The sequence below is a fragment of the Abramis brama genome (genome assembly GCF_963993115.1).
Source record: "Abramis brama genome assembly, chromosome: 5".
Lineage (NCBI taxonomy): Eukaryota > Metazoa > Chordata > Actinopteri > Cypriniformes > Leuciscidae > Abramis > Abramis brama.
In genome coordinates, this window is record NC_139967.1 from 21,371,150 (window position 1) to 21,383,909 (window position 12,760).

A 12,760-nucleotide genomic window follows, 5' to 3' on the forward strand; every position below is an offset into this window, starting at 1 on the left:
TTCTAATGGACTTTCAGTTTGTTTTCATTTGTCACATGTATTCCCTTGGTTGAGTTCTGGCCCGTCTTCTGTCTCCATGGTCACACATCATTATTAGTAAGTTTGGTTCAGCTGTGTTTAATTATCACCATTGTGTATATCCTGTTCACTCAGTGTTTGTCCAGTATTGTTGGTGTTAACGTTTACACGCTGACTTGCTTGTTAGAGTTGTTTAAATAAACCTGATTGTTATTCTTGATCTTCTTCATCTTCCTTGGATACCCAGTGACAATGATAATTCATGTTTATCATTTAAATATCAATATTTTAAATTGTATTATAAATTCTTTATATATTATTTTGAAAATGATCTCATAATAAAAAAATTATCATATCGAGAAACAAACAAAATAAAAAAACACTGCATACTGTTTCAATGTAATTTTTAGAGTGACTAATTAGTCAAATAAAATAAGAAAAAAAAAATGTGTGTAATATACTTCTGCTTTATTGATGTACAAAGTTTTACTTTTAACTTCAATGAAAACAAGTCCTTCACCACAGGTTGTGTTTTTCAGTCACAGAAGTCAAACAGAAATTCATTTAATTTCTTAGACACTGATAAAAGACCAGTGTAGATGTTTGCTGTTGAATATCTTTAGCTGAGTAACGGTACGTTTACACAACAACAATGCACTAAAAACAGACGTTGTGCAGGCATTTCCTTTGTACAGACGTTGTCAAAACGATCCCGCTCACACGGATCTGTGAAAACAACTAAGAAGGCTGTATTATGCATGCCAGGCCAGTTGCCGATGTCACTTTGTAAAGAAAAAATATGCGCCTATATACTGAACATGTAATATGACGTCACCGTTTTTACAAATTTGCATTTTTGCAGTCGATAACAGTATTGTTCTCAAAAAAGTTTGCGTTTTCAGGCCCCCAAAACGCTGTTGATAAAAAGTTTTCCGTCTTTAGTTGAAAATGTAAAACTGCCACACACCAACACCTGCATATTTGTCTCTCTCCTTGAGTTAAACATGTGTTTCCATTAGACCCAGTTGTCCTCACAGGCACTGTGATTGACAGGAACCTTCCCAGTGGTCATACAGGACAATCAGGCTCTGCTGTTCCCATAGCAACCACATCTCAAACCTGCTGAGAATTGAGTCAGTCTTAGACAACTCTCTAACAGAGACTATCAGCACATGCACTCACACAGGGGCAGACAACACACTTCCTGAGCTGTGGGCTGGGACACAATGTTTCCAGTTTTTCCTGTAGAGGACATTCCTGAGTGAGAATGAAGTTACGGAACATGCCTCATGATCTAACACATACGAGCACTGAACAAATACAAAACCTGACTAAACACGCAGACACACTGGATTGTTGTAGACATATTTGTGAAAAGTCCTCACAAATTTATTGCAACATGGTTAAATCTGAGGTCTTTTCACATGATCCTCGCTATTTTAAATCCTCCTGAATTGTGTGTACACCACTGATCTATATAAATGACTGGTTTGCTCATTGCGTTCTAAACTGCCATCAGGCGGTGAAGCCACCGGAAGTGTTCGAGCGGCCATCTTACGATTTCAACAGAGGGCATCGTTGACTTACAGCCAAAACCTTGACCAAAAATCAACCGATTTACAGAGTATCAGTCACACATTAATAGTTTTTAAGCTATATGTATGTACATTAATTGATACCTGGAACATTATCTTTAACGTTTATGGTCTTTTAGGCAGGAAAAGCTATATATAGAAATCGTTATGATGGGTGTTTGTCTATACTTCACACTGCCGACACAACTGACCAGTAACACAAAATACATTTCTTTATTATGCAGGAAATATTAAGCATGATCATATATCTAGGATTATTAGCAGAAATTGACTTGAATATACATTAAATATTACAATAAATACAATCTCCTATTACTAAATTGTACTGTATTATATTAAAAAGGTTTGCAATGCATCATCTTGCTCGGAGCGACAGTATACAGTAAATGCTTGGAAATAAAGAATGATGTCTTTAAATCCATACACAGTCAGCATCATTTCTCTGAAGAAATTGTGACACTCTTTTCTGAATGTGGTTTTCGGTAACTTACAAAGACATGATATAACTTGCATGTAATTTGATGTTTCTAGACTTTTAGAGTCACTGTCTTCCACCAGAGCGGCTTCCATGAGTTGTATGGCACTCAAATGCTCCACTCTCACTCAGATATTAAAACTCCTGTCAGTTCATTTGACGGATGAACTTGCGCCTCGACTTCTGTCATTTCAAACGTTATACTTTACAGTTTTATTTACGTCGCCATCTTTGTTACTTTAGTCACTACGGCTACAGTTGTTAGATCCCGTTGCAAGTTCATACAGACAGTGTTCAAAACGCTATTGTAAGCTTGTGTGAACAGGATATTTAGACACTCACTAATGCGATTGCCACTGTGAATGTTCATGGGGATGTGTTCAATAAAAACATGAAAGATTTGAATTGTTTGCGTGTTGCTAGCTTAAGTACATTGTGTTTTGTCTATACTTGTGACTTTGATGAAGATCTGATGACATTTTATGACGAAGTAATGCAGAAAACAAACTAATTCCAAAAGTTTTTAATAATTTTATTGGCACTGTACAGTACATAACATATTATGTATATCGAAATTATTCATAAACCACAAATACCAACTATTTCTCTCGTATTTACTTCACCTTCACCTTCATGTGCATTTGCTCATTTTGTTTATCACCTGTGATTCTTTTCATCTGCAACCGTAAAATAATAATATATTTTTTTACTGTCAAAACAATATAGTGGACCTTTAAAGGAAAATGTCAGAGTCATTATCACAATACGGTTTTAGTATGCAAAGGGTGTGTGTGGATGCCTTCCTATAGAATTCAAACACTTCCTGCATCTGCTGTGCTTGAATGACTTTACAGCAATGCAAAAGAGCACACATATACATAAACACGCAAAAGAGATGCCCAACTGTCAGCTCTTTGAAAATAGAAAATGGTAGAGCAAAACATTATACTAAGAGACAGTAAAACTGTCTGTCAGGTGGCCTATTTTCCAAATCTATGTTTGGCCTGGCAGCTTTTTCAAAGAGTCCAGCATGTGCATTATGACAATGCTGCGTTATAACGTACGCGTGTATTTGATTTCATCTCATCCGGTTAGTTGTATGCGTAATGACCATTTGTTATGCAATGAGGTGCAGAGGATTAAATGAGTCAACAGTAACCTAATAGTGCATAATGAGTAAAGGAGTCAGAGATGGAGCGAGACGGCACATTATGAGTTCGATCTGTTCTCTGCAGGGTTCTGTGGTACATCAGACTGCTCATGATTGAAGCCAATACAATTAACAAACCACACACCACATGCTTTCTGCCCAAAACAACTTACAGTACACTAATAACAGGGACAGTCTGCCTGGAGCAGGATCTGGTTTAGTGGCTTTGCTCCGTGCTGGACTATGATCTCAGTAGCCGCACAGCTCCTGAATCACCCCTAAAAAGTGGCTGAACTTGAAACTTATATTAGCAGCCCAGGTCCTTTAAAATACCTCTTCCACTAATGTAAAGAGGGTAAAAGGAAATAGCTTAAAGGACGACTCTTTCAACCCTTTAGTTACTAAAAGAACAACAAAAAGAGAAGTTGAACACAACTAATGCAAATGAACAGCACTAAAATCCCTCTCTATGAAATAATGCAGCACATCAAAAAAGGGAAAGAATTTGATGAAGTGTATTCAACCTTCAAACCACAGACTTTAAAAAAAGTGACTTTTTTAATCTTTTTTTTTTTTTTTGGTCAGATATCATTGTGAGTGAGAGATAGAGTGAGATTGTGTCTGTATGAACATGCGATATGTGTATGGGAAAGCACAGCGAAGGGAAGTTAGTGTTTTTGCAAGAAAACTCAGACATTCCAAGACATCTCACACACACGCACGCACGCACTCTCTTGTACATCTATCTTTATGAGGACATTCATTGACACAATGCAATCTCTAGCCGCTTACCCTAACCTTACCCATCACAACTAAGTGCCTAACCCGAACCCGAACCCTTACCCTAAACCTACCCTTAACCTAATTATAACCTTATCCCTAAAACCAAGTCTTGACCCTCAAACAGGCCTTTAAAGGGGTCTCAGAAAGTGAGAACCAGCCAAAATGTCCTCATTTTACTCTCTTTGTCCTCACTCCAATTGTCACGGATCACACACAAACTGGTAAGATCCAATTGCAATTTATAAGGGTAATCCGAAATCATAATCCAAGTCAGGCAAAAGGTCAAAATCCAACAAAGGCAGTCCAGAAAACACAAAACAATACAGGCATGGAAACATGGAAGTGCGCGGACATCAAACAAGGACTCCGTAACAAACACTAAAACAGACAGGGTATAAATACACACAGAACTAACAATCATGATGGGGAACAGCTGGGTACAATGAACAGTGATGAGTGCAGACAAGGATTGTGGGAAATGCAGTTCCTAACGAGAATGACACCGTGGGGGAAGGGGACCTCTAGTGCAGTGGTTCCCAAACCTGTCTTGCCGGCACCCCAACACTGCACATTTTCTTTGTCTCCCTAATCAAACACACCTGATTCAACTCATCAGCTCATTATCATATGGGTTAATGAGCTGATGAGTTGAGTCAGGTGTGTTTGATTAGGGAGACAAAGAAAATGTGCAGTGTTGGGGTGCCGGCAGGACAGGTTTGGGAACCACTGCTCTAGTGGACACCCAGGGAACACAAACCAGACACTGTGACACCAATGGTCTAAAACTCAAACTGGTCCTCACAAAGATAGTTGTACAAGTACACACACACACGCACACACACACACCAGGGGCGTAGCACAAGATCCCGGGCCCTATGCATAGGCAGTCCTGATGGGCCCCCATGTTCCTCAATTTGTATATATAACTCCCAATGTAGGCTATAAAATTGCTAATTATTGCTAATTTTAGATATTATAGCCTATTAATTTAAAATTAAACACTTTTCAATTTAGGCTATTATAATGGTGTGTTGTGCAAACAGCATTGTTAGTGTACAGTTATTTTTTTAGCCTTTACCTCAGATTACATGTATAACCAAATTATCATCTGAAAGTGTATGTTCTGCTCTTTCAATGGGTTGTCTCAGTTAATTTTTAGCATTAACGATCGCAGAGATATTCAAGCATTTTAGCATTATAGATTTCGTGTTCTAGTTTGTGCTCACCTTTCTTTGAAAAGTCAGTTACCAATTGTTTCCCCTCATTTTGTTTTCTTTCCTTCTCCTGTCTTTCCTTTCTTTTTTGGTGGTCTGATTTGGCTTTCTTTGAGAAAGACATTTCTACAGCATAAGTTTGCGCTCCACCAGATGCTCAACTAACTAACATAAAATGCGTGCAGATGGACTAAACCATTTGGCGCATTAGCAAGGGGTGGGACCAGTCAGTCAATCAACCAAGTTATTCAGCGAATACACCAACTTTACATTTCATCTGACATTCATTGTGAAATTTAATTAGGAAATGAAAATATCCAGGTAAAATAAAATATATTCCAGACTTTTCAAGGGCCCTCTCTCCCCTTGGGGCCCTGGTAATCAGTACTGGTTTTACCCCCAGTCCGACGCCCCTGACACACACACACACACACACACACACACACATCAACAGAAAATATAGAAAACCAATAACAAAGCTAGAAGCTAGAAAAATATTTAACTGAACGTCAGACTGTAGAACAACATCCAGCTATCAGATGATTCTGACACAGCTTTCTGTTTCCATTTCTGTTTAATCACTATTCTTTCGACTGTCCTTTCACCTCCCTCGTTCTCTTCATTTCCTGTCTTTCACGTCTTTATCACACTCTCTTTCCTGTTCTTTCACTTTCTTCCTTTGTCTGTTTTGATTTTCCAGCCTGACCCAGATCTTCAGTTAAGTTTGCACTCTCTGGATTACACTATAGCTTTTAACTGTAAACACACACACACACACACACACACACACACACACACACACACACACACACACACACACACACACACACACACACACACACACACACACACACACACACACACACACACACACACACACACACTATGAAAGTTGCAGACATTTTTATCAGATCACTCTTTGAGTTTCATGTAAAAATAGATGCAATGCTTAAATGGAATCTCCAGCAGGATTGCGGTTCAAATCCATCAACATTCTCTACAGCATTCAACTGTTTTTCCAAACTTCTAAGCACAAAGTATGATCAATTCAGCCTTTTTGTTACTAGGCATAGTAGTGAGGTTACAGAAAAGTATGAGGAGAAGAAGTGGGAATAAGAAAACTCTGAGCCAGGTATAGCTAAAAGTTGCCTATAAGCGACCACAGCATGTATGAAAGCACCTGTACTAACTACTAAACCACATTTCTGTAAGAAACATGACAACAAATATAATGAAGAGATGACAGAAAAGGATGGGGATCAGAAAATGAGCCAAATTCAACCTCTTCTTGCCCATGTTAGCACCACGTATCAAATCACATGCACCAAATATAGGCCACAACTATGTGGAGACATGACATAATTAAAGTGAAGAGATGATAAGAAATGAAGGGGAAAAGAAATGGGACCCGAAAGTGTTGCGTTACGTACCAGATTTAACTTCACGCTGCCCACATTAGCACCAAATCACATGCTCAAACTACTAGGCCTGAGCTCTATAGAGACATGACAACAACAAAAGTGAAGGATTGAAACAAAGTGGATTTATTGATGATAAATATTTAAATCTGGTTATTGTGTATTTAAAATGCATTCAGTTTATCAGTATAACAGAAAGACAGTCAAAAGAAGAAATGAGATTGGGATCAGGAAGTATTGCGAGTCAGACAGATTTAGCACTGTCCAACATGAGCACCACAAGCTAATGCTTTGATTCGAATACAATAACCACTAGACCACAGTTGACAGCAATGAGAATAGGTAAGAATGGGACTGGAACGCATTAACTACTTGGCCACAGCAGTAGATAGGAAATGATGATGAAAAGATGTTCAAGGCGTGTTGTGAGCCAAACTCGAACCCACTTTGCCCCAGTACCATGACTCAATGTGTCACGACTCCAACAAAGGGACACTCATCTTCTCCGTATTCATCTGGGTCATAGCTAGAGTAAGAAATTGTGAAACTGGTCCTGCATCACTAGTACAGGACAATCTCTACCATAATCTTCTAACATTTCGTTCCTGTGAGATAATGCAAAGTAAACATGTGAAACCCACAGCTGCAAGCAACTGTCAGTAGCTCGCTAAGCCCACTTATCATGATCCCATGTGTTTCCTAATCAGACATTAATAACCATAGCATAGCAGAAAACGCATCAACTGTGGGAAGAGCTGGGTTTGTCCTGTAACTTCCCAGAACAGGTTATTCCTCACACAGTGTGTGTGTGTTTCACATGTTGTCCATTTAGCAGCTGGGACAGTGGTGATGTAATGCTGTATTATCAAAAATGAACAGAGGGGAGGAAGGAAGCGAGAGCTAGAAAGAAAACACACTCTACAAACACTCACATGCAGCTGGCTGTGGTGGATGCATGTCTTACTATACGTAGAGGCTACAATTTGCTCTCCAGATCTTATGCATGTTCTCGAACAAGCTCAAACAGTGTTATTAAGTGTGTTTATCCTCCCTGTGTGGTGTGTGTGTGTAATTGGTTATGTAAGAGGGTTGAGCTCAGGTGAGCTCATGGAGGCACCATTACCTCATACTGGTGCAGAATTTGAATATTCAGATCCAAAGTGCCGTCATCTTCTGTCAGGCATGAACTGATAAGATATCAGACAGCAGAACCCATGCAGCACCGCAGATAACAAAGCTCATAATAAGCTGTTCCAAGTACACTCAATTTGCATGATTCCAATGATGATTGTCCATCTTCACATGAATCATAATAAGTTTGTATGTTTTATTTTTTTTATTACACAGCTCTCTGAAATTTGATTCTGATTGAAGGAAAATAAGATGTGAATATATTGTGAATATAAAATAATAATGTATTGGTTATAATAATAATAACAAAATGGTTTCATTTGTTAACATTAGTTATATGTATGATATTTTTGGTATGTATGGTATTTATGTATGGTATCTATATTTGTATGAACTAAAATACTTCTAACTGTACGTTGCCACCGACGCCGTAGAAAGATTCGGGGACGCTCTGACGCTCTGACGTAGATTAGAATGCGTGATTTTTTTCCTCTCAGGCAGAGGACTTCTACATTCCGATTGGTTGCCGCTGGTTGCCGCCGAACCGCGTCATAGCTTATTACCATAAAGTTGACTTGATTTCAACTCCTCTCGCCGCTCTCGCCGTCCAAGACGCGCCGCGCCGCCCTCGCCGGAGCTCGCCGCCGGCTCTCATTGAAAATGAATGGCTTCCGGCCACTTTGACGCTCTCGCCGCCGGTGGTGTGAACGCACAGTAAAGCATTCATTTGAACATTTACTAAATCATTATTAAAAACAAAAAGTTGTATTTGTTCATTTTATCCAATTGACCTGAGCTACCATGAACTAACAATGAATATTTGTAATTTGTATTACATTTTTAATAATAATCATAATTTTGTAATACATTGAGACAATTATTATTATTATTCTCAAATAAATATGTTGTGCGCACATAAATTGAAACATTATGCCTTCCTTAACATGAATAAGAGTACATTAAACAAGAAATGAACCTCTAAGACACAGATTGACAGGTACTGTAAGTACATCCACACCTACAAAAACATGCAAAAACTTTTATGACAATCACTCACTCAACTGGAAAACTTTCTGAATCTCTCTCCCTCCGTCAAACAAAAATCTTGATAAATTAAAACATACACATACTTGTACTCCATTGTGCATGAGTCACTTAACAGAGAATATCATTATCAATCGAGCAAAAACAAACACACACACACACACACACACACACACACACACACACACACACACACACACACACACTGAGCTTAAGACTTCTATCCTAAACATTATACTCTTGTCTATAAATTACTGCTTCTGGAATTACTGCTTTTTTTCAGATTTGTTTTATCAAAATGACCGATTTTGTGGTGGTAATTCCCAGAAATTTGCGATACATTTGATACATTTTAACTTGTAAAATGACGTATGGACATTTTTTTTTAGACTTGGAAAGACTTGGATATTGAGTGTGGTGCGCAGCCTTACCCATTCTTCACAAATCTGAAATAATATATAATATATAAAAGCTAATATATATATATATATATATATATATATATATATATATATATATATATATATATATATATATATATATATATATATATATATATATATATATAAAAATACATTACAACTTATGGATAATTCAGTTAGATAATTATAAATAATTTTTATAATTTATATAATTTTCTAGTGAAATGGGGAATTATACAGGATTGCAAAAAAAATTGGCATTTTGTTGATTCTGTGTTGTATTCTGGAGGGACTGCCTTTCACTTCAAAAGCTTATCACAGTGATGTCACCTTGAAGATGCAAAGTCCCCAAAACAGCTGTGCCATTACAAAGCCCCATCACAAAGCACCTCATCTACTACATGAATTGATTCTCTCAGTGATTGAATTTGTGTTGGAATGACTCAGGGATCTCAATCGACCCCATGTAATGAGCCCAGATAGCAAATAACCTGGATGAGAATTTAAAGGAGCAATTCACAGCCATCACATCTGAAATTACACAGAGCATGTGTGTGAGAGAGAGTGCAGGCGCTTGTTGAGCCATACTGAACTACTGAGATCCTGCTTGACTGGTTTGAAAAATTGTGAGTACAAGTGTGTTTGTTGTGTCAGGTTTAATACTTGTGGCTGGTCACCTGTCTTGTTGTTTAAAGGATTAGTTCACTTCAGAATTAAAATTTATTGATAATTTACTCATCCCCACGTCATCCAAGATATTTATGTTTTACTTTTTTCAGTCGAAAAGACATTAAGGTTTTTGAGGAAATAATTCCAGGATTCTCCATATAGTGGACTTCAACGGTTATCAACGGGTTGAAGGTCCAAATTGCTGTTTCAGTCCAGCTTCAAAGAGCTCTACACGATCCCAGCCGAGGAATAAGGGTCTTATCTAGCGAAAAGATCAGTCATATTCTAAAAATTTTTTTTACATTTATATACTTTTTAACCGCAAATGCTCGTCTTGCAATAGCTGTGATGCGCCACACATTACGCGTTCACGTTCACAGGTCACGCGTGACATAGGCGTAAGTACAGACCTAGTGTTTACAAAATGAACATACAAAGACTAAGTCAAATGCCCTTTACAAAAAAATAAATAAAAAAAAAGGTCAAATAAGGATGTCGGATGATTTTGAAGTTGGAGGAGAAAATGAGATGGAGTTTTTCACCCTACCCTACAGTCACGTTACCGCCTGACCCTTCCAACGTGATTACGTAATGCGTGACGTCGTGGACGTGCAAGACAAGCATTTGTGGTTAAAAAGTATATATATTTTTATTTTATAGAAAATGACCAATCGTCTCACTGGATAACGCCCTTATTCCTCGGCTGGGATCGTGCAGAGCTCTTTGAAGCTGCATTGAAAATGCAATTTGGACCTTCAACCCGTTAGTCCCCGTTGAAGTCCACTATATGGAGAAAAATCCTGGAATGTTTTCCTCAAAACCTTAATTTCTTTTCAACTGAAGAAAGACAGACATGAACATCTTGGATGACATGGGGATGAGTAAATTATCAGTAAATTTTAATTCTGAAGTGAACTAATCTGTTAACCTCAAAGTTATAGCAGATAATAACCCCCTCTCCACACACAGACGCTCACTCCGCCCGCTCCGCATGAGAACTCGTTAACTCAAATTTACGGCTTGTGCGGTTCTGTCCTGGTGACACTTAGGTGTTAAAACTGACACTAAACTGATGGAGTGACTAAGCTTTTTGTACATGAAACCTAAAATACTCAACTGTGCTTTAGTACTGAATGTGAAAACAGCTGTGATTTGGCCACAGGCATGATTACTCAATGTTGATTTTACTTTTATACCACATTTCTATGAACACGAAATGAATACTGTACTTCACATTACAGAATTATGTTATGAATAAATACATTTGTCAAATTAGACATTGTAATTGTTGTAAAAAAAAATTGTTCCAAACAAAGTCAAAGCAGAATCAGTTGTTCAGCATTGAAAAAGCAACACGTGCAGTGGTAGAGACGATTGGCTGAGTGAATGACTCAATGACTCTTTCATAATATACAAAAACACTTATCGCTACCTACTGGCATAAAGATTTAACCTGCAGAAAGAGGCTCTGAAAAAAGTCCTACCACTAATGCAACAAAAGACTCAGTGCAACAACTATTTTGAATATTAAATGACGTGTCCCCTTCAATATCTAGCTACTAGGCTGTGAAATGAAACATTAATAGCAAGTCTAAAAATGAGCTGGTTAAAGAGGAAGAGTTTGCATCCAGTTTTTTAGAACTAAAGAGAAGTGCAAATTAAATAGATACATTTTTATTCAATAGATGTTCTTCTTCAGAATTTAAATAATGTGAATAATTTTTTTCCAAAAAAACACACTTTTCAAAAGAAGTGAACAAGAGTGCTACAATAAACAAAGCGGTAATAACTGTGTTTATGGCAGTTGCACTCTAATGTGGGCTGTTATGATGTTTTACTACTGTGACAATGTGCAACAGTTATGGGTATTACCATGATATACAGCACCATTTATTAACTAAACGAACATTTTTTAAAAAGTGAGAGGGAATATATTTCAGAAACAGAGTAGTAAAGTTATAACATGATGTTTACCCCTACTGTTTGTGGCTCTGCTTCTACTCCTGGAGCGGCTGCGTTGTCTCTGTAGCCTCGTTCGACCCAGGAGCCTGTAGTAATATCCTGGTCTCCCAGAACCTTTCCGTGTGACACCTGACATAGCTCACGCCTCAAAGCACGGCTCACATACACGCGCTCAGACAACACAACTTTAAAGATCCCTACTGTGCGTAAACTCCACAGTTGCGCAGTGACATCCAAAGTTTTAGAGGAAATCCATTCCAGTACTCAAGTCTTGGAGAACTAGGAAAAGTCCAACTATAGGAGGTTTGCTTTCTATGTCTCTCTGTTTCACTCCGTTGCTTGACTTCTCACTGAGGGGGTAAAGCTCAAAATGCTCTCCAGTGCCGCATGCTCTCTCTCTCTCTCTCTCTCTCTCTCTCTCTCTCTCTCTCTCTCTCTCTCTCTCTCTCTCTCTCTCTCACACACACACACACACACACAGTTAGCCTCCAAGTAGTAGGAAGGCAGAGGTATGCCATTGAACACATAGAGAGAAAGCCAAAAGACAAAGTTTGCGCGGAGAGTTTGTGGGAAAACCAGGGCTGGATCAGCAGAAGGTGGTGAATATGGTGAATTCCATGAAACCTGTCAAGAACCAGTCATATTTCACCCCATAATTTAATAAATAAATAAATAGAAAAAATAATAATAAACGGAAGTAAGAAATAATATGTTACATAAAGACAATGTAAAATAAAAATAAAAAAAATAATAAAAAAATAAAAATAATTTTTATATATATATATACACACACACACACACACACACACACACATATATATATATACACACACACACACACACACATATATATATACACACACATACATACATTAATTA

The 12,760-nt window shown here is 37.8% G+C and overlaps 1 protein-coding gene across 4 annotated transcripts in view; it reads right to left on the bottom strand.

The window, feature by feature from the left end:
* dab2ipb (DAB2 interacting protein b) overlaps window positions 1–12,760 on the bottom strand; it is a 142,606-nt gene that overhangs the window by 67,974 nt on the left and 61,872 nt on the right. Inside the window, exon 1 of one of the 4 annotated variants that reach the window (XM_084115376.1) lies at window positions 11,894–12,397. The exons of the other annotated variants lie outside the window; for them this stretch is intronic. Within the exon in view, the coding sequence (XP_083971502.1) occupies window positions 11,894–12,017 (124 nt within the window). The 5' untranslated portion in view covers window positions 12,018–12,397. Of the gene's footprint in view, window positions 1–11,893; window positions 12,398–12,760 lie in introns of those variants that run through there. 4 annotated transcript variants of the gene reach the window in all.